General features: G+C 36.7%; 1 protein-coding gene and 1 long non-coding RNA gene across 4 annotated transcripts in view; one reads left to right on the top strand and one right to left on the bottom strand.

Annotated features, from left to right (window-relative positions):
• Positions 1-5,147, bottom strand: part of LOC132013175 (uncharacterized) — a 1,013,735-nt gene extending 1,008,588 nt beyond the window's left edge. For both annotated transcript variants that reach the window (XR_009402902.1, XR_009402903.1), the window contains exon 1: positions 5,066-5,147. This is a non-coding gene — a long non-coding RNA (uncharacterized LOC132013175). The remainder of the gene's footprint in view (positions 1-5,065) is intronic.
• Positions 5,148-5,221: 74 nt separating this feature from the next.
• Positions 5,222-23,779, top strand: part of SNX16 (sorting nexin 16) — a 41,980-nt gene continuing 23,422 nt past the window's right edge. Inside the window, exons 1-5 of one of the 2 annotated variants that reach the window (XM_059394783.1) lie at positions 5,222-5,416; positions 7,168-7,415; positions 7,503-7,642; positions 16,352-16,438; positions 20,002-20,150. In XM_059394783.1, coding sequence (XP_059250766.1) covers positions 7,268-7,415; positions 7,503-7,642; positions 16,352-16,438; positions 20,002-20,150 — 524 coding nt within the window. In that variant the 5' untranslated portion in view covers positions 5,222-5,416; positions 7,168-7,267. Of the gene's footprint in view, positions 5,417-7,167; positions 7,643-16,351; positions 16,439-20,001; positions 20,151-23,779 lie in introns of both variants that reach the window. The other variant, XM_059394782.1, reaches the window with a different exon arrangement.

Below are 23,779 nucleotides of genomic sequence, written 5' to 3'. Positions count from 1 at the left end.
CCAGCAGAGAGCCCGATGTGGGGCTCGATCCCAGGACCCTGGGATCATGACCTGAGCCGAAGGCAGAGGCTTTAACCCACTGAGCCACCCAGGCGCCCCAGGAGTTGTTTTTTATATTAATTTAGGCATTATAAATCACTGAGAAGGAATTGTTTGTATTTTATCTGCTTTTAAACTTCATAAACTGAATATGAAGTTTAAAAAACCAGGCCTCCTTCTAACTTGCTGTAGTAGTTATACTTTTGTTTATAGGAAGAACCAACTCTTGGCTAGGTTTAAACAAAAACCAAATCTATTGAAAGTACACTAGGGTATCTCATGAACTCCAAGTAAAAGTGAAGAATGGGGAATGACCAGATCAACTCCAGTGACCCACTTTTTTGACCCACTTACCACAAAATTTCCTCTATCTGACTTCACCTCAAGTGACTTCCAGTCTGTATCTTCCTCCCACCTCTCTTAATTCCTAGGAGAGAGCATCCTTTGGATATGATTTAAGTCAAATGTCCTCCTTAAGAACAATTAACTATGACAAAAAACATTTGTTATCAGACTAACATATTAGGGGCCCAGCCTTACAGCAGACAGACCAGTCCCAGAGAAGGGGCAAACGTGGGACTCCAGGAAGCCACCTCAAGAGATGTCTGCCTATGTACATATTTTTTTCTGCTGGGTTTTTGGTTTTGTTTTTTTATACCACTCTTCCCTCTCTTCCTAAACCTTTCACCCTCCATTACCAATCTCTATATATCATTGTATAAAATTGTTCCTAGAGTGGGCTCAAAATATCCTAGTCGATGTATATATTTTATATAAAATTAAAATAAACAAAGGACTGAAAAATGGTCTGTTACTCTACAAATTAAAATGTACACAATTTCATTTGATTGTGTGTACTATATAGAGTCATCCAAAATTAACTAAAATATTGCATAGAGACTAGCCATTACATATGCTCTGTCAAAATGTAACTTTCACTCTGACAACCATAGGATATACTTTCTTGATTATTAAAGACATTCAGGAGCCCAAAAGTAAACCCATACATACATGGTCAATTAATTTATGACAAACCAAGAATATAAAATGGGGAAAGGATGGTCTCTTCAATAAATGGTGTTGGAAAAACTGGACAACCATATGTACAAAAATAAAACTATGGTGTATCTTTACACCATACACAAAAATTAACTCAGGAGAGATTAAAGACTTGAATGTAAAACCTGAAACCATAAAACTCCTCAAAGAAAACATAGGTGGGAAACTCCTTGACATGAGTCTTGGCAATGATTTTTTTGGATCCAGCCTCAAAAGCAAAGGCAACAGAAGCAAGAACAAACAAGTGGGATTATATCAAACTAAAAACCTTCTGCAGAGCAAAGTAAATTATCTATAAAATGAAAAGGCAACCTACTGAGTGGGAGAAAATATTTGCAAAACATGTGGGAACTGATAAGGTATTAACATCCAAAATATAAAAAGACCTCACACAATTCAGAAACAGCAATTGGGCAGAGGATCTTAACAGACATTTTTCCAAAGAAGACATATGGATGGCCAACAGGCATATGGAAAAATACTCAACGGTATCTTCAGAGAAATGCAAATCAAAACCACAATGACTGCAGGGGTTGGCAGGGATGGGTTATATAGGTGATGGGGATTAAGGAGTATATTTGTGATGAGCTCCAGGTGTTACATGGAAGTGTTGAATCACTGTATTATATAACTGAAACTAATATTACAGTACATGTTAACTAACTGGAGTTTAAATAAAAACTTAAATTAAAAAAAAACACACACACAATGAGATTATCACCTCACACTTGTCAGACTGGTTATTATCCGAAAGACAAGAAATAGGGGTGCCTGGCTGCTCAGTCACTAGGGAATACAACTCTTGATTTTGGAGTTGTAAGTTCGAACCCCACACTGGACACAGAGATTACTTTAAAAAGTTAAATTAAGTTAAACTATACTCATGTATCATTTTTTTTTAAAAGATAAGAAATAACAAGTGTTGGTGAGGATGTGGAGAAAGGGAACTTTCATGTACTGTTGGTGAGAATGCAGCCACTATGGAGAACAGTATATAGGTTCCTAAAATAATTAAAAATATAATTACCATATAATCCAAAAATTCCACTTCTGGGTATTTATCCAAAGAAAACAAAAACACTAACTCAAATTGGTGGCAGATTCATAATTCTCAGACCAGAGCTCTTTCTGCTACTGGAATTTTTTTTTCTTTTTCTTTAAAAAAAGTTCTTTCATTCTGGAAAACAGTATGGAGGTTCCTCATGAATGGAAAACAGAACTACCCTACCACTCAGCAATTGCACCACTAGGTATTTACCCAAATAATACAAAAATACAGATTCAAAGGGGTATGCGAACCCTAATGTTTACAGCATCATTAACAATAGTTAAATTATGGAAAGAGTACGAATGTTCATCAACAGATGAATGGATAAAGAAGATGTGTATACACACACACACACACACACACACACACAGGAATACTACTCAACTATCAACAAGAATGAAATCTTGCCATTCGCAAACAAATGGATGGAACTAGGTAGTATTCTAAGCGAAGTCAGAGAAAGAAAAATATGCTATGATTTTACTCATATGTGGAATTTAACAAGAGAGATGAACATATGAGAAGGAAAAAAAAGAGAGGGAAGCAAATCATAAGAGACTTTTAAAGATAGAGAACAAACAGTGTTGCTGGAGGGAGGTAGAAGGGATGGGCAAGATGGGGGATGGGTATTAAGGAAGGCACTTGTGATGAGCAGTGGGTGTGTATGTAGGGATGTATCACTTAATTCTATTCCAGAAACCAATATTGCACTATATGTTAACTAACTAGAATGTAAATAAAAATTTAAAAGAAACAACAACAAAAAACAAAAACAAAAACATACCATATACACACTCCCATGCTCACTGCACCATTATTTACAATAGCCAAGATTTGGAAACACATTTTTTTTTTTAAGATTTTATTTATTTGTCAGAGAGAGCGAGCGAGAGCGAGCACAGGCAGACAGAGTGGAAGGCAGAGTCAGAGGGAGAAGCAGGCTCCCTGCGGAGCAAGGAGCCCGATGTGGGACTCGATCCCAGGACGCCGGGATCATGACCTGAGCCGAAGGCAGCTGCTTAACCAACTGAGCCACCCAGGCGTCCCTGGAAACACATTTAAATGTCTGTCAATAGATGAATGGTTAGGGGTGCCTGGGTGGGTCAGTGGGTTAAAGCTTCTGCCTTCAGCTCAGGTCATGATCCCAGGGTCCTGGGATCAGATCCCGCATCCAGCTCTCTGTTCGGTGGGGAGCCTGCTTCCCCCTCTCTCTCTGCCCGCCTCTCTGCCTACTTGCGATCTTTGTCTGTCAAATAAATAAATAAATAAAATCTTTTAAAAAAATAGATGAATGGATAAAGAAGATGAGAGAGCGATAATGGGTAGATAGATATAACAGAATATTACACAGTCATAAAAAAGAATGAGATCTTGTCATTTGTGACAACGTGGATTGACCTAGAAAGCATTATGCTAAGTGAAATAAGTCAAAGAAAGACAAATATCATATGATTTCACTTATATATGGAATTTAAAAAAACAATAACAAAACAACAAGTTCATAGATACAGAGAACAGATTCCTGGTTACCAGAGGTGGAGGTGAGCAAAATGCATAAACAGGTTGAAAGGTACAAACTTCTAGTTCAAAAATAAGTAAATCACAAGGATATAATGTAAAGGATGCAATTATAGTTAATAATACTGTATTGATTGAATATCTGAAAATTGCAAGAAAGTAAATATCAATGTCCTCATGACATGAAAAAACTTCTGGAACTATGTATGGTGACAGATGTTAACTAGATTTATTGTAGCGACCATTTTCTCAATATATACAAATGTCAAATAATTATGTTGCACACTTAAAGCTAATGTAATGTAATATGTAAATTATACCTCAACTTTGAAAAATCTTTCAATAGTCTGCAAGATAAAGAATACATATAGTCTCTATATCTTGTGTGTTCCTTTCAATAATTTGTGTGGGAAGTTCTTGGACAATTTCAACTTTCCTAGATCTTTCCTCTTCCTAACTGTGGTATTTGTACACTTTTGTCTCTTGAAAGTTTAATTTACCTTGGCTTTGGATTGATTTTGGATTTTGGATTTTCTCATTGTAAGTATCTTTTGCTACCATCTGCAGCCCTGCCCACAGGTGAAGGAAATACTCCAAGGCAAATCTTTTTGCTTTCTTTTCTCTCTATACCCTTATTCACTTACAGAACTCATGGATACAACTGCCACTTCAAGGTCAAGACTGCCAACTCTGAACAAAAAACTCATGTTCTAGTCTACTGTTTCCACAGAATTCCCTTTTTATGTCTCAATCACACAAGAAGGGCAATACCATCAATAAAAAGCATTATTATGCCACAAACCAGATTCATTTCCTATGCCCATTTTGAAATCACAGCTATCAATTTTTCCCAGTCTCCGTAATGTTCCAAAGCCTAGAAATCATGGGATAATCTTTAAATCAAAATGCACAATTCTAATGATAAGCAACCCTGTGAACTGGTCTAAATTTTGGTACTTCACTATCAAAAAACAGTTCTCCCGATAACTTTACAGGTCTTCAGATGTCCAAGTCTAACAAGCCTCATGTATCATTTGAGATAAAACTGCTCCCTGGACTGTAAAAACACAAAACCCCTCAATAATTTCAATTATCTTTCCATGATAGGGCGAATAAGCTTAAGTGCAGTGTTCTATCTTCCCTTTCTTAGAATCGATTGTCATCCCTTAAAGCGCTACTAATTCTAGAAAACAATCTATAACCTATTAGAACCTGCCCAAGCTAGTGAGTGATGACTACAAGTCCCATGATGCAAAGCAGGAACCTGGACCAACGCTGGCTGTAGTTCCTCCTCGGAACTGTAATCTTCAGATCACCTGTGCGACAAACTGAGGTCCTAACCTCCATTTCTCAAGTTAGTTTACAAAAATAAGCCCAGGGCAGAGAAGGTGGGATGCTTACCACAAAACCATATCCAACCCAGCCGCCAACGAGCCCCGTCCGGGGAACTCCTGTCCCGACCTCTGGGGTGGGGCGGGGTGAGGGTTACGAAGGAGGCGGGAATAGCGCCTTTTGTGTGACGTAACTTCCGGGAGAGGCGGCCGGGTTTGGCCCCACCCTCCACCTCGCTAGGAGCCTGGGCGGGGCGGCCAGGGTAGAGCCCGGCAGAGGCTGGGAGCAGCTGCTTTGGGGGCGGAAAGTCACGTGAGGCTTCTTGGTCCTGTGGGTGGAGACGAAAAGCTGCGGTTAAGCAGGGTCGGATGTAACCGTCACAGGGAAGTGTGCTCAAACGGAACGGCGGAGTGGGCTGAGGTAGGGAGAACGCAGCGGGCGCTGTCCTGGGCGCTCATGCGAGTGACACCTGCGACCCCGTGGCAGGCGGGCGGCGGGCGGACTCCACCGGAGGCTGGAGGGGCCCCGCGGGAGCCTCGGGGCCATCCTTAGGCCACCGCAGACTCCGCGGTGCGTGTGGGAGGCGCTGGCCTCTCACCGGGCGGCGGAGGTGGCACCGTCTTGGGGCCCCGGGGAGCCCCGGGAGCAGTGGGCTTCTCCGTCCGGTGAGCCGAAGACCCGTGGCCTGCTCTGGTACGAACCAGGCAGTGCTCGGGTCGAGCTGCGCCTGGGTTTCTCTCCACTTTTCTCTGGCCACCCACTTCTCTCTCCTACCGTGTTGCTCAGGCTCGGGCCACCACACCTGACCGAGGTTTTCCAGTGTAGGACTATGTTAGCCCTTGGAGCGTCTCTATGCTAAGGCAAAAGTGAAGACGCTATTAATGATCCCAGTACATTTATTTTCTTGAAGTTTGGGTAGCTCTCGCTTCTTTGCGCGTCAGTGATTGTATGGATGGTCGTCGTCTCTCCCCAGCCTCAGGGCCTCAGGTAGTTGAGTGGCAAGGGGCAGGGCTATCCCACGGGCCTTGGAAAGGATAAGGTTTCAGACTTTTATTTACCACTTTTGGGGGAGGCCATCAAGCAGAACCGAGGAGCAGTGAATCAGCAGTTCAAGTTTCTTGAATCTTTGATGATGAGGAAGGTTGCCCAGAGCCACGTGCTAGATTAAAAATCTTACTTCAGCATCTTTCCAGGTCCTGCGGCTCTCTCCCTACCTTGCTCAACAGCGGAGTTGCCTAGATGTGGTTAAGATAGGCAAACCCCTTGTTATGTGTCATTTCACAGGTCTGTAGTTATTGCAGTTTCTTAGTTTATTATTTATTATTTAACCCTTTCATTATGTAACCGTGAGATTCTGAGACAAGATAAACCAGTCCTTTTGACAACAGGGATTACTGCGTATGAGTTACAAGGATTTGTTAAGTTCCCTCAAGTTTCTGGCATAGCAGGATTACTGATGATCTGGAAACTGTGAAGAACATTTTAACTTTCAATCATTTCATCTTGTTGAATATAAGTTTGGGTCTTATTTGACTAATTTAATTTGGCCACTCTTTTTTTTTTTGTTTTTCCCCTCAAGTACATTTGGTTCTGGGTTTAATAAATGGTTACCTTAAGAACAGTTGATATTTACCTTGTAGCATCTAAGTTTATTGTTCAGTTATTACTCTGAGTAATTAGTTTATTGATTTTGATTGGTTTCACTAATTAAATCAAAAGGAAATGTGAATAATTCTCCCTTTCTTTTCTTCCTCTTTTCCTCCCCTTGTACTGTATGTGGAACTGTTAGGACCAGAGTAGACAATAAAGCTTCAGAAAGGTCTTTACCACTCCCTGTTCCCAATTCTTCTGTGTAGGTGAAATCGGTTTCAAATGAACATTATAGAAATCTATCACAAGGAAAGAGAGTGGGGATTAAAAAGCATGACATGTAATATGAAGGTCAAGAAAGAGTGTGGAATAGTTCTGCTCTCTTTATCATGCAAGTGGGAATCCTTAGAGATGATATCTTGGGATTAAATGAAGTGATCTGAGGTGTGTTTTCATTCCAAATGAAGTAATAGAGTGTCACAAAATCAAAAGAAATCGATGTGAACATTCATAGGTTTTTTTTTTTTGGATAATGCTCCAAATTAAATACTAACCTTTCAATATGTTCTTCTCATTTTTAGATAGTGAATTCCTAAGAAGAAAATAATGGATTTCATATTAGTTGTTCTCTAAGTGTTTGGACTCAGCATTGTGCAGGTTTATTGCAAAGTCGAAAAGAAGATGGCAACTCCTTATGTCCCAGTTCCTATGCCCATAGGGAACTCTGCTTCCAGTTTTACAGCCAACAGAAACCAAAGAAGTTCTTCTTTTGGGAGTATCTCAACAAGCTCAAACTCTTCCAAAGGCCCGTTAGAGGACTCAAATATGGGTAATTTTAAACAGACAAGTGTACCCGATCAAATGGATAGTACTTCATCTGTCTGTAGCAGTCCCCTCATTAGGACTAAATTTACAGGTGCAGATTCTTCCATTGAGTATTCTGCTAGACCAAGAGAAAGTGAAGAACAAAATCCTGAAACAGTATATTTAGAAGATAGACCTTCTACACCTACTATACTGGGTTATGAAGTGATGGAAGAAAGAGCTAAATTTACTGTGAGTATTGACTTCTGCTGTAGATCAGTAGAAAGTGGAAATTGACTAACCTGTGTTCTATACTTGGGTTAAATTGTTACCTGTACTTAAAATTTCTTGAACATAAAATTCAAGTAAGTTTTACACCTCTAAATTCTGTCATGCTGTAGTAAACTTCATTTTACTTGAAACCAGCACACAAATCAAGAAACAAAACATTACCAGGATCCAAAAAGCAACCTGGCTCTCCATTAGTCAATACTCACCCTCATGATAGCCTACATTAATTTTGCCTATTTTTCTACTTTATGCAAATGGAAATACAGAATGTGTACTCTTTTGGGTGTGTTCTCTTCAGCATCATGTTTGTAAGATCCATCCTTAATCTTGCATGTAAAAGCTAATTTTTATTACTGATAGTATTCCTTTATGTGAATATACTACAGTTTATTTTTATCCATTGTACTGTTGAAGAGCATATGGATAATTTCTAATTTGGGGCTGTTACAAATGGTACTGCTGTGAACCTTTTGGGTACTTACTGCTCATTAAACACATTAAAACATTTGTTTTACATCTGCGTAGGAGTAAAATTGCTAGATCATATGGCTAGCTTAAAAAGATACTAATGAACAGTGTACCAGAGTAGTTGCACTAGTTTATACTCCTTTAAGCAGTGTAGGAGAGTTCCAGTTACTCCACACCTTCCCAACATGTGGTATTTTTTCATCTTTTTCACTATTATTTTATGCTATCCCAGTGGGGAGAGTAATATCACGTTGTGGTCTTCATTTGCATTCTTAATGACTAATTAAATTGAAGACTTTTTTGGCCAATAGATATTCTCTTTTGTGAAGTATCTGTTCAAGACCTTTATTCATTTTTCTTTGGAAAAGTTTTTTCCACTTTGATTTATAGTTTTCTGTGCATTTTGAACAAGTTCTTTGTTAGAGCATACATTGTGACTGTTCTGTCTTTGATAATAGAGGCAAGTGTGCAGGTTTTTGCAAAGGCTAAAAGAAGGTGGCAACTCCTTGTGTCCCGTTTCTATGCCCATAGGGAACTCTGCTTCCAGTTTTGTCACTGTGTATGATCATCTCTGTGGCTTGCCTTTTCACTTTCTTAGTGATGCATTAGATAAACAAAAATTTGTAGTTTTACTATAGTCCAATTTATTTTTTCTTTTATGATTAGCACTTTTTAAAATCTGCCTACTCCCAGCTTGCAAAGATGTTGTCCTATGTTTTCTTCTAAAAGCTTTATTCTTGGACCTTTCACATTTAGATCTGTAAACTATCTGGAATTTATTTTTGTCCGCGGTGTGAAACAATGGTCAAGATACTTTTTTCCCCTCCCTATGGGATCAAGTAATCAGGTTTTTATTGAAAAAACCACTCTCTCTGCATTTGCACCATTGCCAATGTCATATATCAGGCAACCATTTAAATATATGGGTTTGTTTCTATGTTCCATTTTTCCCTCATTTACCAATTTCACATTGTCTTTAATTATACATGCATTATGAGAGGACTTGATACCTGCTAGCTTAAGTAGTCTAGTTTTGTCATTCTTCTTCAGAATTGTCTTGGCTATCTTTTACCCTGTTCTGGGATTGTATTGAATCTGTAGACTAAAGAGATCTGACATCTTTACAATACTGAGTCTCTGAATCTAAACCTAATCCACTTACTGAAATCTTTAACTTCCTTTTATAGTTTTCAGAGCAGAAATCTTAGGAGTTTTAGTTAGAGGCTTTTGTTTGTTTGTTTGTTTTAAGTAATCTCTATACCCAATGTGGGGCTTGAACTCATGACCCCGAGATCAAGAAAAGCATGCGCTACTAACTGAGCCCGTCAGGCACCCCCTAGTTAGATTTATTTCCATGTATGTGGTTTGATGTTCTTGATATCTTGTTCTGATTTCTGTTCATTCATTGCTTTTGGTCTTGTGTATCAGTGTGAGTTTATGTATCTGGAAACCTGCTCAATACACTTATAATTGGAATAGTTCTTCCTCTTAGATTTTCTTAATATAAAGTTTTTATATTGACTTCAACATTTCATGCTGTAAACCTACAACAGTATAGAACGACCTCTGAGGAAAAAATTGTTGAGATAATTTTTGTTGTTAGGGGAAATGTTTAATTTTTATAAAAAGTTTTTTATCTGAGTATATTTGACAACAATGTTACATTTGTTTTAGGCATTCAGCATAGTGATTCTACTTCTCTATACATTATGCAATGCTCACCATAAGTGTAGCTACCCTTTGTCACCACATAACGCTATTGCAGTATCATTGACTATTTTCCCTATGCTGTACCATTTTTCCCTTTGACTTACTCATCCATAACTGAAGACCTGTATCTCCCACTCCCCTTCACCCATTTTGTACTTTCCCACCCTCCTTCCTCTGACAGCCACCAGTCTGTTCCCTGTATTTACAGATCTGATTCTGCTTTTTGTTTATTCATTTTGTTTTTTAGATTCCACATATGAGTAAAATCATATGCTATTTGTCTTTTTCAGTCTGACTTACTTCTCTTGGCATAGTAGCCTCTATGTTCATCATTGTCGTTGCAAATGGCATGCTCTCATCCTTTTTTGTCATTGCATGATACTCCATATTGTGTGTGTGTGTACATATCACACCTTTATCCATTCATCTATCAGTGGACACTTAGGTTGCTTCCATATCTTAGCTATTATAAATAATGCTGCAGGAAACCTAGGCTGCAAATATCTTTTTGAATTAGTGTTTTCATTTTCCTTGGGTAAATACCCAGTAGTGAAATGACTGGATCATAATGGTAATTCTATTTTTTAATTTTTTGAGGAATCGTCATGCTGTTTTCCTTAGCAGATGCATCCGTTTACGTTCCCAACAACAGTGTATAGGGGTTCCTTTTTCTCCACATCTTTGATAATACTTGTTATTTCTTCTTTTTTATTTTAGCAACCCTGATAGATATAATGTAATATCTCATTCTGGTTATGCTCTGTATCTCCCTGATAGTGATGTTGAACATCTTTTCTTGTGTCTTTGGCCATCTATATGTCTAATTTGGAAAAATCTTTATTCAGGTCCTCTGCTCATTTTTAATTGCATTTATTTGTGGGTTTTCTTTGTGTGGAGTTTTATAAGCTTTTTATATATTTTGGATATTAACCCCTTATCAAATATATCATTTGCAAATATCTTCTCCCATTCAGTAGGTTGCTTTTAATGTTTTTTTTTAATGGTTTCCTTTGCTTTGCAAAAGCTTCTTATTTTTATGTAGTCCCGATAGCTGATTTTAGCTTTTATTTCCCTTGCCTCAGGAGACTTATCTAAAAAAATTCACTAAGGCTGATGTGAAAAAAAAATTACTGCATGTGTTCTCTTTTTTTATGGTTTCAGGTCTCACATTTAGGTCTTTAATCCCTTTTGAGTTTATTTTTGTGTAAGGTGTTAGAAAGTGATACAGTTTCATTCTTTTACATGTTGCTGTCCAGTTTTCCCAGCACCTTTTATTGAAGAGACTTTTTCCCATTGTATATCCTTGCCTCCTTTGTTACAGACTAATTGACTGTATAAGCTTGGGTTTATTTCTGGGTTTTCTATTCTGTTCCGTTGATTCATGTGTCTATTTTTGTGCCAGTACCATTTGTTTTGATTGGTACAGCTTTGTGGTATACCTTGAAATCTGGGATTGTGATACCTCCAGCTTTTTTCTTTCTCAAGATGCTGTGGCCATGCAGGATATTTTGTGATTCCAAACAAATTTTACAATTATTTGGTCTGCTTCTGTGGAAAATGCTATTGGTATTTTGATAGGGATTGCATTGAATCTATAGATTGCTTTAGGTTGTATGGACATTTTAATACCATTAGTTCTTCCAATCCATGAGCATGGAATATCTGTCCATTTATTTGCATTTTTTTCAATTTCTTTTGTCAATGTTTTATAGTTTTCAGAGTACAAGTCTCTCACTTCCTTCTTAAGTTTATTCCAAGGTATTTTATTCTGTTTGGCACAATTATAAGTAGAAATATTTTCTTAATTTCTCTTTCTGCTACTTTGTTGTTAGTTTATAGAAACAACCAAAAAAATTCAATTTTATATCCTGCAACTTTATAGGATTTGTTTATTACTTCTGGTGGAAGTTTATTACTATGGTAGAATCTTTAAGGTTTTCTGCATACTGTATCATGACATCTGCAAATAGTGACAGTTAAACTTCTTCCTTACCATGGTTTCTTTTTTTGTTGTTTTTTAAAGATTTTATTTATTTATTTGACAGACAGAGGTCACAAGTAGGAAGAGAGGCAGGGGTGGGGGGAACAGACTCCCTGCTGAGCAGAGAACCCTTTTCAGGGGATCGATCCCAGGACCCTGAGATCATGACCCGAGCCAAAGGCAGAGGCTTACCCCACTGAGCCACCCAGGCACTCCCCATTGTTTCTTTTTCTTGTATGATTGCTGTGGCTAGTACTTCTAGTACTTTGTTCAATGAAGGTGACAGGAGTAGGCATTCTTGTCTTGTTCCTGATAAAGGAAAAAGCTCTCAGCTTTTCACCATTGAGTATGATATTATCTGTGGGTCTTTATTATGTTGAGATATGTTTATTCTAAACCTGTTTTGTTGGGAATTTTTATCATGAATAGATGTTGAATTTTGTGGGATGCTTTTTTGCCTCTATTGAAGTGATCATATGATTTTTATCCTTCATGTTGTCGATATGGTTATATCATTGATTTGCAATTACTGAACCATTCTTGAATCCCCAAAATAAATCTCACTTGGTTATGGTGAGTGATCCTCATAATGTGTTGTTGAATGCAGTTTGTTAATATTTTGTTGATGATTTTTGTATACATCAGTATTGAGATAATTTATGAAGAGAGACAATCTTTAAAGTTAAATTATCATAAGACTGATGATGTAATTGGAAATTATGATAAGCCAGTGGCCCATTTTCTTACATTGACCTACTTTATGCTGGATGAACATTCATTGAAATGATGTGTGTGAAAATACAAGTTCATGGGCAAATTTAAGGCAGCAATACATAAAGTCTTTAAAAACACTTTGGAGGAAGAAGTAAATAATGGGTATAAAGTTATTTTCATTCATTTAATTCATGTTAGGGGTACCTACTGTGTGTAATGCACTCTTTCAGTGATAGTAGTACAGCAATTCAAATGAATGAATGCTAGATAAGTAAGCATTTTAAAATGTGGTATGTCATATGGTTCTAAGTGGTATAAAGAGAAATAAAAGAGTGAAGGGAGGTATTTTCCCCACAACCAGAGTTGATATTTAAATCACATTGTCACTTACGGCCTCACTAAGAAGCAGTGAGCCATGAGAATATCTGGGGAAAGAATGTTCCTGACAGATGAGACAGCTGCAGAGGCCCTTGTGGCTGACAGCAAAAGAAGCCATGGGGAGAGATACAGGAACTGAAATAACAGGTAAAGACAAAGGAGACACAGATCAAGTAGAGCATGTAGGCCATTGTAAGGCCATTAGATTTTATTCTGCCCAAGATGGGAATCTTTGAAAAGGTTTTAAAGGAAGTGTAACATGATCTGACTTAATGTTTAAAGGCTCATCTGGTTGCTGAGTTAAGACTAGATTTTGTGGAGGAAAGAATGGAAACAGGAGGTATCAAGTTCTTGCAGTAATCCACGGAACACATGATGGTGGTATGGACAGGGAGGTGGAAGAAGTCCTAAGCAGTGATCAGATTCTGGGTATGTTTTGAAGGTAAAAACTTGAAATGTGGAATAAAGAGAAATCAAAGATTATCCTGAAGTTTTTGGGTAAACACTAGGGTTGCTGTTTACTTAGATGGCAGGTTTTGAGTGCACGATCAGGATTTGTTTTGGGGCATGCTAAACTTGAGATACCTAGTAGACATGAAAATGTAGCTGTTAGGTGTGTGTGTATATGTGGATGTATGTCCATAGGCATATGTATTATGTATACATATGTAAATAAAGTTGAGTTTAGGGGAGAGGTCTGAGCTGGATATATGAGCTTGGCAGTCTTAGGTTTGTAAGATAACTTTTCCTAGGTATATTTCTTTGAATTGAGCTCTTGACTGAAGAAAATGTTAGGAATGACTGGATAGTTCTTGTCAGTAGTGTGTCAAGCCTTTGAAAAGTGTTTAAGAAAAGAAGTGACTAGGAGGGGTGATAAGTCAGATTGGGAAGGAGACATGAGGTAGGCTGCTTCAATTGGTAATGCTTTGTTTCTTGTGCTTGGTACTAGTTACATGAGTGTGTTGTTTTGTGACAGTTCATCAAGTTGTATACTTGTGATTTTTGTGCTTCTCTGTATGTATTCTTTGATTAGGTGTATGCTCCCACATAACTGATTTAAAATCCTAAAATAAGGACTATATAAAAAGCACAAAGTAGTATATACTAAGTTTCTAGTAAAGAGTAACTGCTGCTAGAACATAGAAGAGGGAGTGATCAGGAGTGCCTGGGTGGCTCAGTGGGTTACTCTGACTTCGTTTCGGGTCATGGTCTCAGGGTCCTGGGATCGAGCCCCACATCAGTCTCTCTGCTTAGTGGGGAGCCTGCTTCCCCCTCTCTCTGTCTGCCTGTCTGCCTACTTGTGATGTCTCTCTCTGTCAAATAAATAAATAAAATCTTAAAAAAAAAAAAAAAAGGAGGGAATGATCAGTAGTGTCCATAAACTTTCCACTGAAGGCCCTACTTACACAAATAGAAACATGGGAGAGCTTTCTAGAGAAGATAAAACCCAAAACCTGTACTTTGTCTTTCCTAGAGAAATAGGAGTTTTCAGGGGCCACTGTAGAGAAAAACTTGAAGACTCATTTTTTTAAAACAGGAGAATAAAGTCAATATAGATTATGTAGATAAACCTTATTATCATATGAAGTTGACTTTTATTATGCATCAGTTATTCATACTCAGAAAAGTTTTGAAGTCAGGTTATCCCTTTTGTTTCAATTAGTAACTCCTAAAAAGAAATGTTTTATGAGTTTCGCCTTTACAATTATCTTAAATAGGGACGTTCTGCAGACTTTAGTGGGTATCCAAATAATCCCTCATTCTTTATATGTTAAAAAGTTGAGGGACGCCTGGGTGGCTCCATGGGTTAAAGCCTCTGCCTTCGGCTCAGGTCACAATCCCAGGGTCCTGGGATCGAGCCCCGCATGGGGCTCTCTGCTCTGTGGGGAGCCTGCTAACTCCTCTCTCTCTCTGCCTGCCTCTCTGCCTACTTGTGATCTCTGTCTGTAAAATAAATAAATAAAATCTTTAAAAAAAAAAAAGTTGAATTATTTATTTTTACTTCAAAATTAAAGGAGTCATCCTTAACTCTTGCTGATTCTCCCCTTTACAAACTGAAAGAGAGGTCTGTAAGGGAGAAAAATAAGACTATCTAGTCCCTAAACAATGAGTTTCTCTAGAGCATCCAGTAAGACTAGGTGAGCCACAAATGTGAGTCAGATTTGTAATTTAAAATTTCCTAGTAGCCATGTTTTAAAAAGTGAAAAGAAGCAGATGAAATTATACTTAATATATTTTACTTAATCCAGAACCATTTTAGTGAAGTATTTTTACATCTTTTTTTTTGTTCTCAGTCTTTGAAATCCAGTGTGTACTTATACTCACAGCACCTTGTCAGTTAGGACTTGTCACATTTCAAGTGTACAGTAGCCACTTGTGGCTAGAGGGCAGCGCCAGAGCTGCAATTGAAAGTTATTGCACAGCTGACTTAAAAAAAAAAAACTTAACTCATTTTTAAGTTTCACTTGTTCAGCAAATCATTATTGAGTACTTCCTATGTGTCTTGTATTTAGTTTAGCCCAAAACGCTGTACCAAAACTATCAGGAGATGGTTTACTGAGAGTCTGTCAGAAATAGTAGTTCCTCATAATAAACTCTAAAATTATATTTAAGAAAAATAGAATATAGTTTTCTTATTGTATGCTTTTTAAAATACTGACTTGCTTCAACCAGGTTTTTTTATTTAAAGCCTAGATAATTGTGTGTAAGTACAGAAGTGTAAACTTTATATTGAATCTGGATAGTTTTTAGCTGCATTATAGCCTTGAAGAATAAAACAACATTAAATTTATTCAAAAACCGGGCGCCTGGGTGGCTCAGTGGGTTAAGCCGCTGCCTTCGGCTCAGGTCATGATCTCAGGGTCCTGGGATCGAGGCCCACATCGGGCTCTCTGCTCAGTGGGGAGCCTGCTTCCTCCTCTCTCTCTGCCTGCCTCTCTGCCTGCTTGTGATCTCTCTCTGTCAAATAAATAAATAAAATCTTTAAAAAAAAAAAAAAAAAATTTATTCAAAAACTGTGTGATAGTATTGAGTTTCGAAATTAAATTGATTGTATAGGACAAGAATGGCTACTTTTCACAGCTTTTTCAAGTGTGATTCTTTCATCAATTTTAAATATTTAACATAAAATATATTTGGAACCGATGAGTTCATTTATTATTAGTATGTGCCAAAACATTTTGTCGCAAATTTGTCATAATAATGTTTCTTAAGAAACAAATCTTGTTTTTGGTGTCTACATTGATTATTTGTACATTTGAAGTTCCAAATGGTTTCTGATATTTTTTACATATTGTTATGACCTGTGTCGTTAAGTAAAAGTTTTTGAAAATATTTGAAAAAATCTGAAATTTGAAAAAGTTTTGAAAATATTTTAAATATCTTTATTGACATTTTTTTTTCACCTCTCTCTCTCATAGGTATATAAAATACTAGTTAAGAAGACACCAGAAGAAAGTTGGGTAGTTTTCAGAAGGTATACTGACTTCTCTAGACTTAATGATAAAGTAAGTACTTAAATAAATCTAAAATGGACTTTCCAGTTTCAAATTATTTTCTGTTCAATTTATTATCTGTTCCTGACAATTCCACTGTTAAATATTTGTGGGTTTTCCTCCTTGTTGTTTGAGTGAAGTCAAATTTTGCCACTCCTAAGAAAATTAACTATCTTATTTCATTTTAATAGCCTATATACCCATCTCTATACATAACTTCCCTTTTTTAGAAAAAAAAATTTTTAGTATAAAAATGTGAAAATCTTAAAACTGCTAACAGAAATATAAATGATTATATAGTCTTGTGAATTTTAAAAAGATGTATATAAGAGCCCCTAAATCATATGACTATAAGAAAATGAATAACAAAAAATATTTCTAACATATTGTATTAGTTTCTATTCTATTCACAAAGTTTGTGACCTAAAACATATAAATGATTATATAGTCTTGTGAATTTTAAAAAGATGTATATAAGAGCCCCTAAATCATATGACTATAAGAAAATGAATAACAAAAAATATTTCTAACATATTGTATTAGTTTCTATTCTATTCACAAAGTTTGTGACCTAAAACATACCTGTTTATTTAGTGATTTAGGTGGTCTCAGCTGGGTTTACCACTGAGGGTTAGATAAGGTCAAAGTCAAGCTGTTGGCTAGATCGGGCTCTTCTCTGAAAGCTCTGAGAAGGTATCAGGTTTGTTGGGCTCATTTAAATTGTTGGCAGAGTTCAGTTTCTTGTAAGACCAAGGTCCCATTTCCTTGCTGGTTATCAGCCAGAGGTTGTTCTTAGTTCATAGAGTACTGTCCAGTCTTTGCACGTGTCCCCTCCATCTTCAAAGTCAGCAATTGCCGGTCAAGTCCTTTTTTGTGCTTTGAATCATCTGCCACCAGCTCGGGAGAAAGCTAGACTTTTAAAGGGCTCATGATAAGATTAGATTCACCAAGATAGTCTCCCTATCTTAAAGCCAAATGAAAAGTAATCCTAATTACATCTGCATAATCTCTTTTATGAGACAAAACAAAATCACAGAAGCAATACCAGGGACAACAATCATGGGGCCATCTAGAATTCTGCTTACTGCACATATGAAACAAAGAATAATAATAAAAATCCTCAATATATTAAAATAAATAAATTTTATTTTACAGAAATTTTATTTCAATTTTAAAAATCAGTATATTGGGACACCTGGGTGGCTCAGTGGGTTAAGCCTCTGCCTTCGGCTCAGGTCATGATCTCAGGGTCCTGGGATGGAGTCCCGCATCGGGCTCTCTGCTTGGCAAGGAGCCTGCTTCCCCCCTTCTCTCTGTCTGCCTACCTCTCTGCCTACTTGTGACCTCTCGCTGTCAAATGTAAATAAAAATCTTTAAAAAAAAAAATTTTTTTAAGTCAATATATTAAAAGCTCTTAAAATAAATTACAGAGTAAACCCAAAAGTAGAAAATACTACAAATGATGTGAACAAGGCAAACGAAAGAAGAAATATAAATGACCAGTAAATTTGGAAAACATTTGATATCACAAGGACTCTAAGGAAAATTAAGAAACTATTTTTCACCCATCAAGTTAACAGACATTGAAGTGGTATTTTCCATTGTTGGAATCTTCCTAGGGTACACAGCTTCCTAAAGTTGTGCATAATTTTGACATAATAATCACATTTCTGGGATTTATCCGAAATAAGAAATCATGGATATAGACAATATTTAGCTCTAAGGACACTTTTCACTGTGTTTTATTCATTGTTATTTTCTTTGTATTTTAATTTGTTTTTAATAATTAGATTTTGATTCTTAATAATTAGAACCAACCTAAACTGGGAAATTGATAGGGAATTGATTGAAGAATTGCAGTAAGAATATAATAAAGAGCTGAGGTGGTCACAGAGCTAGAGGGAAGTCAACTGAGGCAGGTGAGTGGGGCAGTATTTTAGAAACCAGGAGCATTTCTCCAAAAGAAACAAGTAGTTTATGATGTTTCTCAGGGGCTAAGTAACTTTGGATTCTGTCCTTGAATCAGAAATCACTCCCTAATTTTGACAGGTGTTTAGTAGAGGAAATTTGACTGATCCTGTTTTCTCCCATCTGCCACCTTCACCCTCAAAACTTCTAAAGTTAGTATATTTTTAACATTTTTGGTGGTAAGAAACCCCAACTATGTGATTTTGCAATTGCCTGGCTGCCCAAAAATTTATGCCATTTTGAAAAACCTCAATTTGAATGAAAGGTAAAATACAAAATGCTGAACTATTTTATCGTTTATTTAGGTATTATCAAGATGACTTTTTGTTGTATGCCAAGATACTTAAAGTATTATTTGTAATATATTTCCATCATTAAATATGAATTTATTTACTTTTCTTGAGTTCTTATTATTACACTGATGAATTAAAAACATGTAATTCTGTACTTCCATTGACTTTTGTTAATAATTAAATAAGATCAAAGTAATTTATGAAGTTACCAGATACTTAAGTTGAATTCTTGCTTATGAAATTGTTACAGTTTTTATTCATGAAGACTAATTTCTAACAGTTTCAATTTAGAGCTTTTTTTTTTTTTTTAAGATTTTATTTATTTATCTGACAGACAAGTAGGCAGAGAGGCAGGCGGAGAGAGAGGAAGGGAAGCAGGCTCCCTGCTGACCAGAGAGCCCAATGCAGGGCTGGATCCCAGGACCCTGGGGTCACAACCTGAGCGGAAGGCAGAGGCTTTAACACACTGAGCCACCCAGGTGCCCCTAGAGCTATTTTAATCCTTTATGACTTGCTATTTTTCTTTTCAGGGCTTAGTTATTAATTAATGTTTACTTCTCTTTTACCTCTGTAGACTTATCTTAATATTACTGTAATATTTCTTATCTTTGGCAAGTTGGGATTTAGAAAACTCTTAAGCTTTTAAAGAAAGTTGTTAGTAGTAATTTAAGTTAGCAAATATCTCCTACATATTCCAAGTTGGGCACTTTAAAATTAATAAATATCTATGTCAGTGTTCTAGGTACCAGAAAGAACTCTACCTATCACCTGGTTTTAGTTCCAAGAATCAAAATATGTGTATAAAAGTCAGACCACAGTCTCAGAAAATCTTTGTTGAATTCACATCTGACAGAGGACTTGTATCCAAAATATATAAAGAACTCTTGCAGTTTAATAATAAATAGATAAATCAATTTTTTTAAGTGGAAGGGTAAGAAGAGTTGAATGGATAATTCACCAAAGATATGCAGATCCAAAAAAATCCCATAAGAAAATAGTTAACATCACTTGTCAACAGAGAAATGCATTTTAAAGCCACAGTGAAATACTACTACATACCCATTAGATTGGCTAACATTGAAAGGATGGACAATGTCAATTGTTGGCAAGGGTATGGAACAACTATAACGCCTATATATATACAACTAATAAATTCAACAAGTAAAACAATTGAGGTTATAAAAAGCTTAGCTGAATTTAATTATTTATTTTAAGCTTATTTCATGAACAAGTTCATGTAGTTAACAGGATAGATTTTATGGAATTGATATAATTGAGTTGAACATTGTATTTTTCTTTTTTCTTCTTTTTCAGTTAAAAGAGATGTTTCCAGGCTTTCGATTAGCACTTCCACCAAAACGCTGGTTCAAAGATAATTATAATGCTGACTTTTTAGAAGATAGACAACTGGGATTACAAGCATTTCTTCAGAATTTAGTGGCTCACAAAGACATTGCTAACTGGTATGTAACAAACTGAAACAACTTGTTTAAACTAAAGAATAAATATAGAACCGTAGTTATTCAAGCACAAAAATATGGGGTAGGAATATAATTACTTGTCCTCTCTAATAAGGTACTACTTGGAATTTTCTTGTTTTTTACCCATAAGAATTTTATTTGGCATTTGATTTGTATTAACCTTTTTAAAAAATCAGCAAAGTTCAAAATCTTTCAATGTAAAAAATATTAGGGGCTCCTGGGTGGCTCAATTGGTTAAACGTCTGCCTTCGGCTCGGGTCATGATTTCCCAGTCCTGGGATCAAGACCCATGTTGGCTCCCTGCACAGTGAGGAGTCTGCTTATCCCTCTCCCTCTACTCTTCCCTGTGCCCCTCTCCCCATGCATGCTAATGCTCTCTTGCTCTCTCAAATAAATAAATGTATATACTCTTTGAAAATTTTTTTAAGTTAAAAATTCAGTGTACCATATGCTCAACCATGCAACTATAAACTTGATTTTAGTATTTAGTATTTTTTTTAAGATTTTATTTATTTATTTGACAGACAGATCACAAGTAGGCAGAGAGGCAGGCAGAGAGAGAGGAGGAAGCAGGCTTCCTGCTGGGCAGAGAGCCCGAGGTGGGGCTTGATCCCAGGATCCTGGGATCATGACCTGAGCCAAAGGCAGAGGCTTAACCCACTGAGCCACGCAGGCCCCGCACTATTTAGTATTTTAACAGTTATTTTAAAAAGGAGCCCAGATATTAGATTTTTCGTTAATATAACATTATATAATTTTGAAGGTAGTGTTCTTACATTTCTCCAAAATAATGCAAAAAGATGAAGATTGTGAAGTTGGGTTAAGGTATACAGAGGGTAAATTGTGAAAATAAAAACCATTAAAGAGGGAGATAAAGGATCTGTATGGTTTTTTGCTTCTGAAAATATTTATAAGACAATTGCTTTATGATTTATTATCAGTTGGGTGTCTGATTTTGGAATTTACATTATCAGATAAATAGGAAGTATTTTGATATAAGTAGAGAGCATTTACAAAGCAGCAATTAGCATATTGTTTAACTGCCTATATCTATAACTATCTTTTTCACATAAGCAGTTTTTCACATAAGATGAAAAACAAGGCAACCATCCTTTCTCACTTTTTCTCCCTTTTTTTCTCAGTCTTTCTTTTATGTATATCACCTTGTGTTATACATATGTCACACATGTGCCATGCATATACATCTTGTTTTCTAATGTGTGCTTCCCAAGCTTGATGGCTACTGCTTGAGATCTCTGCCAGTCCCCCTCATTTTCCTCTATGAAAGGATCTACAAGCTAAACCCCTTCTCTTAATTCCAGATTCATACATGCATTTGCCTCTTTGGCAGCTCCTTCAAATATCTTAAAGTGACATCAACCCAGCTAAAAACTTACTCTCCAGACTTCCCCAGTGTTCAGCAGCATCATTTACCCATAACCTGGGAGTCATCCTAGACACAAACCTGTCTATCCTTATCCCCTCCTTTACATTTTAAATATCACTCAAATCTACTTTTCTCCATTCCTGCCATTACCACCCTAGTCTAAGCAGTTATCTCTTACCTAAATTAGTGCAGAAGGTTTCCCTCTAGTCTTCCTCATATACTCTTATTTCTGTAGTCCATTGGAGCCACAGTGATCTTATTTAATGCAGTTGAAGTCATTTTTTCTGATCCCTGCCTATCTGCCTGTCTCTCCAACTTCATATTTTATTATTCCTCCCTGACCTTGTTCTCTGTACTTCTGCTGTGTTGGTCTTTTAATTCTCCAGAATCACCTTGCTCCTTCGCCCCTTAGGATATTCAAATATGTTGTTCCCTGGGAAGACAGTGTTACATACTACTACCCCACCCCACCCTGGTCTAGTGAATGCTTATATATCCTTCAGATTTCAGTTAAAAACTTCACTTCCTTAGGCTTTTCTGACCACCCCCTCACTTACCATCACCAGTACCACCACCAAAGATCAGTTCTTTCTAGAATCTGTACCAGTCCTTCTCAACTGGTTCTGAGAGACAAATCTTAGTGGCTTAAGTGAGATACCTATTGTATGTATGAAATAACTTCTCACCTGTACTCTAGGATGGTACTAGCTATGTGCCAGTCTTAAGGGAATTCTGAAAATAGTCCCTCAAGTCATTGTCCTTAGCATCTAATTCTCTCATGGAATCCCAGCTGAGAAAGGCTGGTTGGTACTTTAATCTCAGCATTTCAGTTTGTAACTATTTCTCTGATTATTTGATTGTGTTTCTCCTACCAGGTTGTAAGGTACATATGTAGTTGTAGGTCATGTGGCTGTTTTGCTCTCCATTCATTGTGCAGCACTTAACACAGTGCTAACACAAAGTGTGTGCCCAATAAGAGTACCTCTTAAACAAATGGCTGGATATTTGCTATTGTATTATCTATAAGAAACAAGTTTGAAGCAAATATGACAAAATTTAGTGATTGTGTGTTCTACGTGCCGGGGACATGGGTACTCCCTACTTTCCAAAATTGTTACATCTCAAAAGAAATGAAAGGTTAGTGTTAATTCAGACACATAAAGCAGGAATAAAAGCCAGCAAACTCTAAAATCATAGAACCGTTTGAAGAAAATATATATTAAACCATACAAAAAGAAGACTTTTAGAGCTAAAAAGTCAACATACATATCTTATCCCCTTCTCTTCTCTTTTATTCTATAAACCTTTATGTCTTAGTATTAAAAATATTATTTTTATTCTATAAATGACTACTCTGTGTAGTGAAATATGAAATGATATAAACCACATTAATAAACTGATTTTGTGATATCTTGATTTTTTAAATAGTGAAAGTGTATCTTAGTTTTGTCTTTTTTTTTTTAATTACGGGATCTCTGTCAAGGTAGACATACGAGTGACATTTGAGATCCTGTTGTTACTAAGACTGTATGCTTTTTTTTTTTTAAATTTACATATTTGAGGCTGGGAGGGGCAAAGGGAGAGAATCTCCAAGCAGACTCCCTGCTAAGTGTGGAGCAGGACATGAGGCTTGACCTTACCACCCAGGAGATCATGACCTGAGCCAAAACCAGGAACAGGATGCTCAACTGGCTGAGTCACCCAGGCATGCCCAAGACTGCATACTTTAGAACAGTGGTAATGGCCTTGTTCAACTTGTAAATAGGTGTTTCAGAGAAACAAAGATTTCTTGGCCAAATAAATTGGCCTAGAGTATTGAAAGTTCTAAGAAGTATTGCATTAAAGAATGTAGTGCTCCTCACGCTATTTGCCTACTTGTTTTTGTCATGTTGCATCATCTAACATTTAGGGATTACTGTTAGATAAATTGAACTCAAAATGAAGTATTTATGCCTTGTTTATTCTGAGATAACCACTATCCTTTTTGTGGGTTTTGTGTACCATTATTTATTTCACAGTTTCAAAAGCTTCTTAATAAGCTTTTGTTCAAAGCTTGAGTGCAGGGAGGGGAAGAGGAGTTATTTATCTTAAGCACTTAAGCACTTGCTCTTTGTCAACCCAAGAAGGAAATGAAAGAACCTGAGGGTGTACTCATTGGTCTTAAAATTCATTTGAAGAAATTAGGCTTCCATATGAACAAAATAAGGGAGTTTATGAATGGCCA

Source organism: Mustela nigripes, chromosome 3, assembly GCF_022355385.1.
Source record: "Mustela nigripes isolate SB6536 chromosome 3, MUSNIG.SB6536, whole genome shotgun sequence".
Lineage (NCBI taxonomy): Eukaryota > Metazoa > Chordata > Mammalia > Carnivora > Mustelidae > Mustela > Mustela nigripes.
The sequence above is the reverse complement of the archived record's forward strand: the minus strand, read 5'-3'. Positions and strand labels throughout refer to the sequence as shown.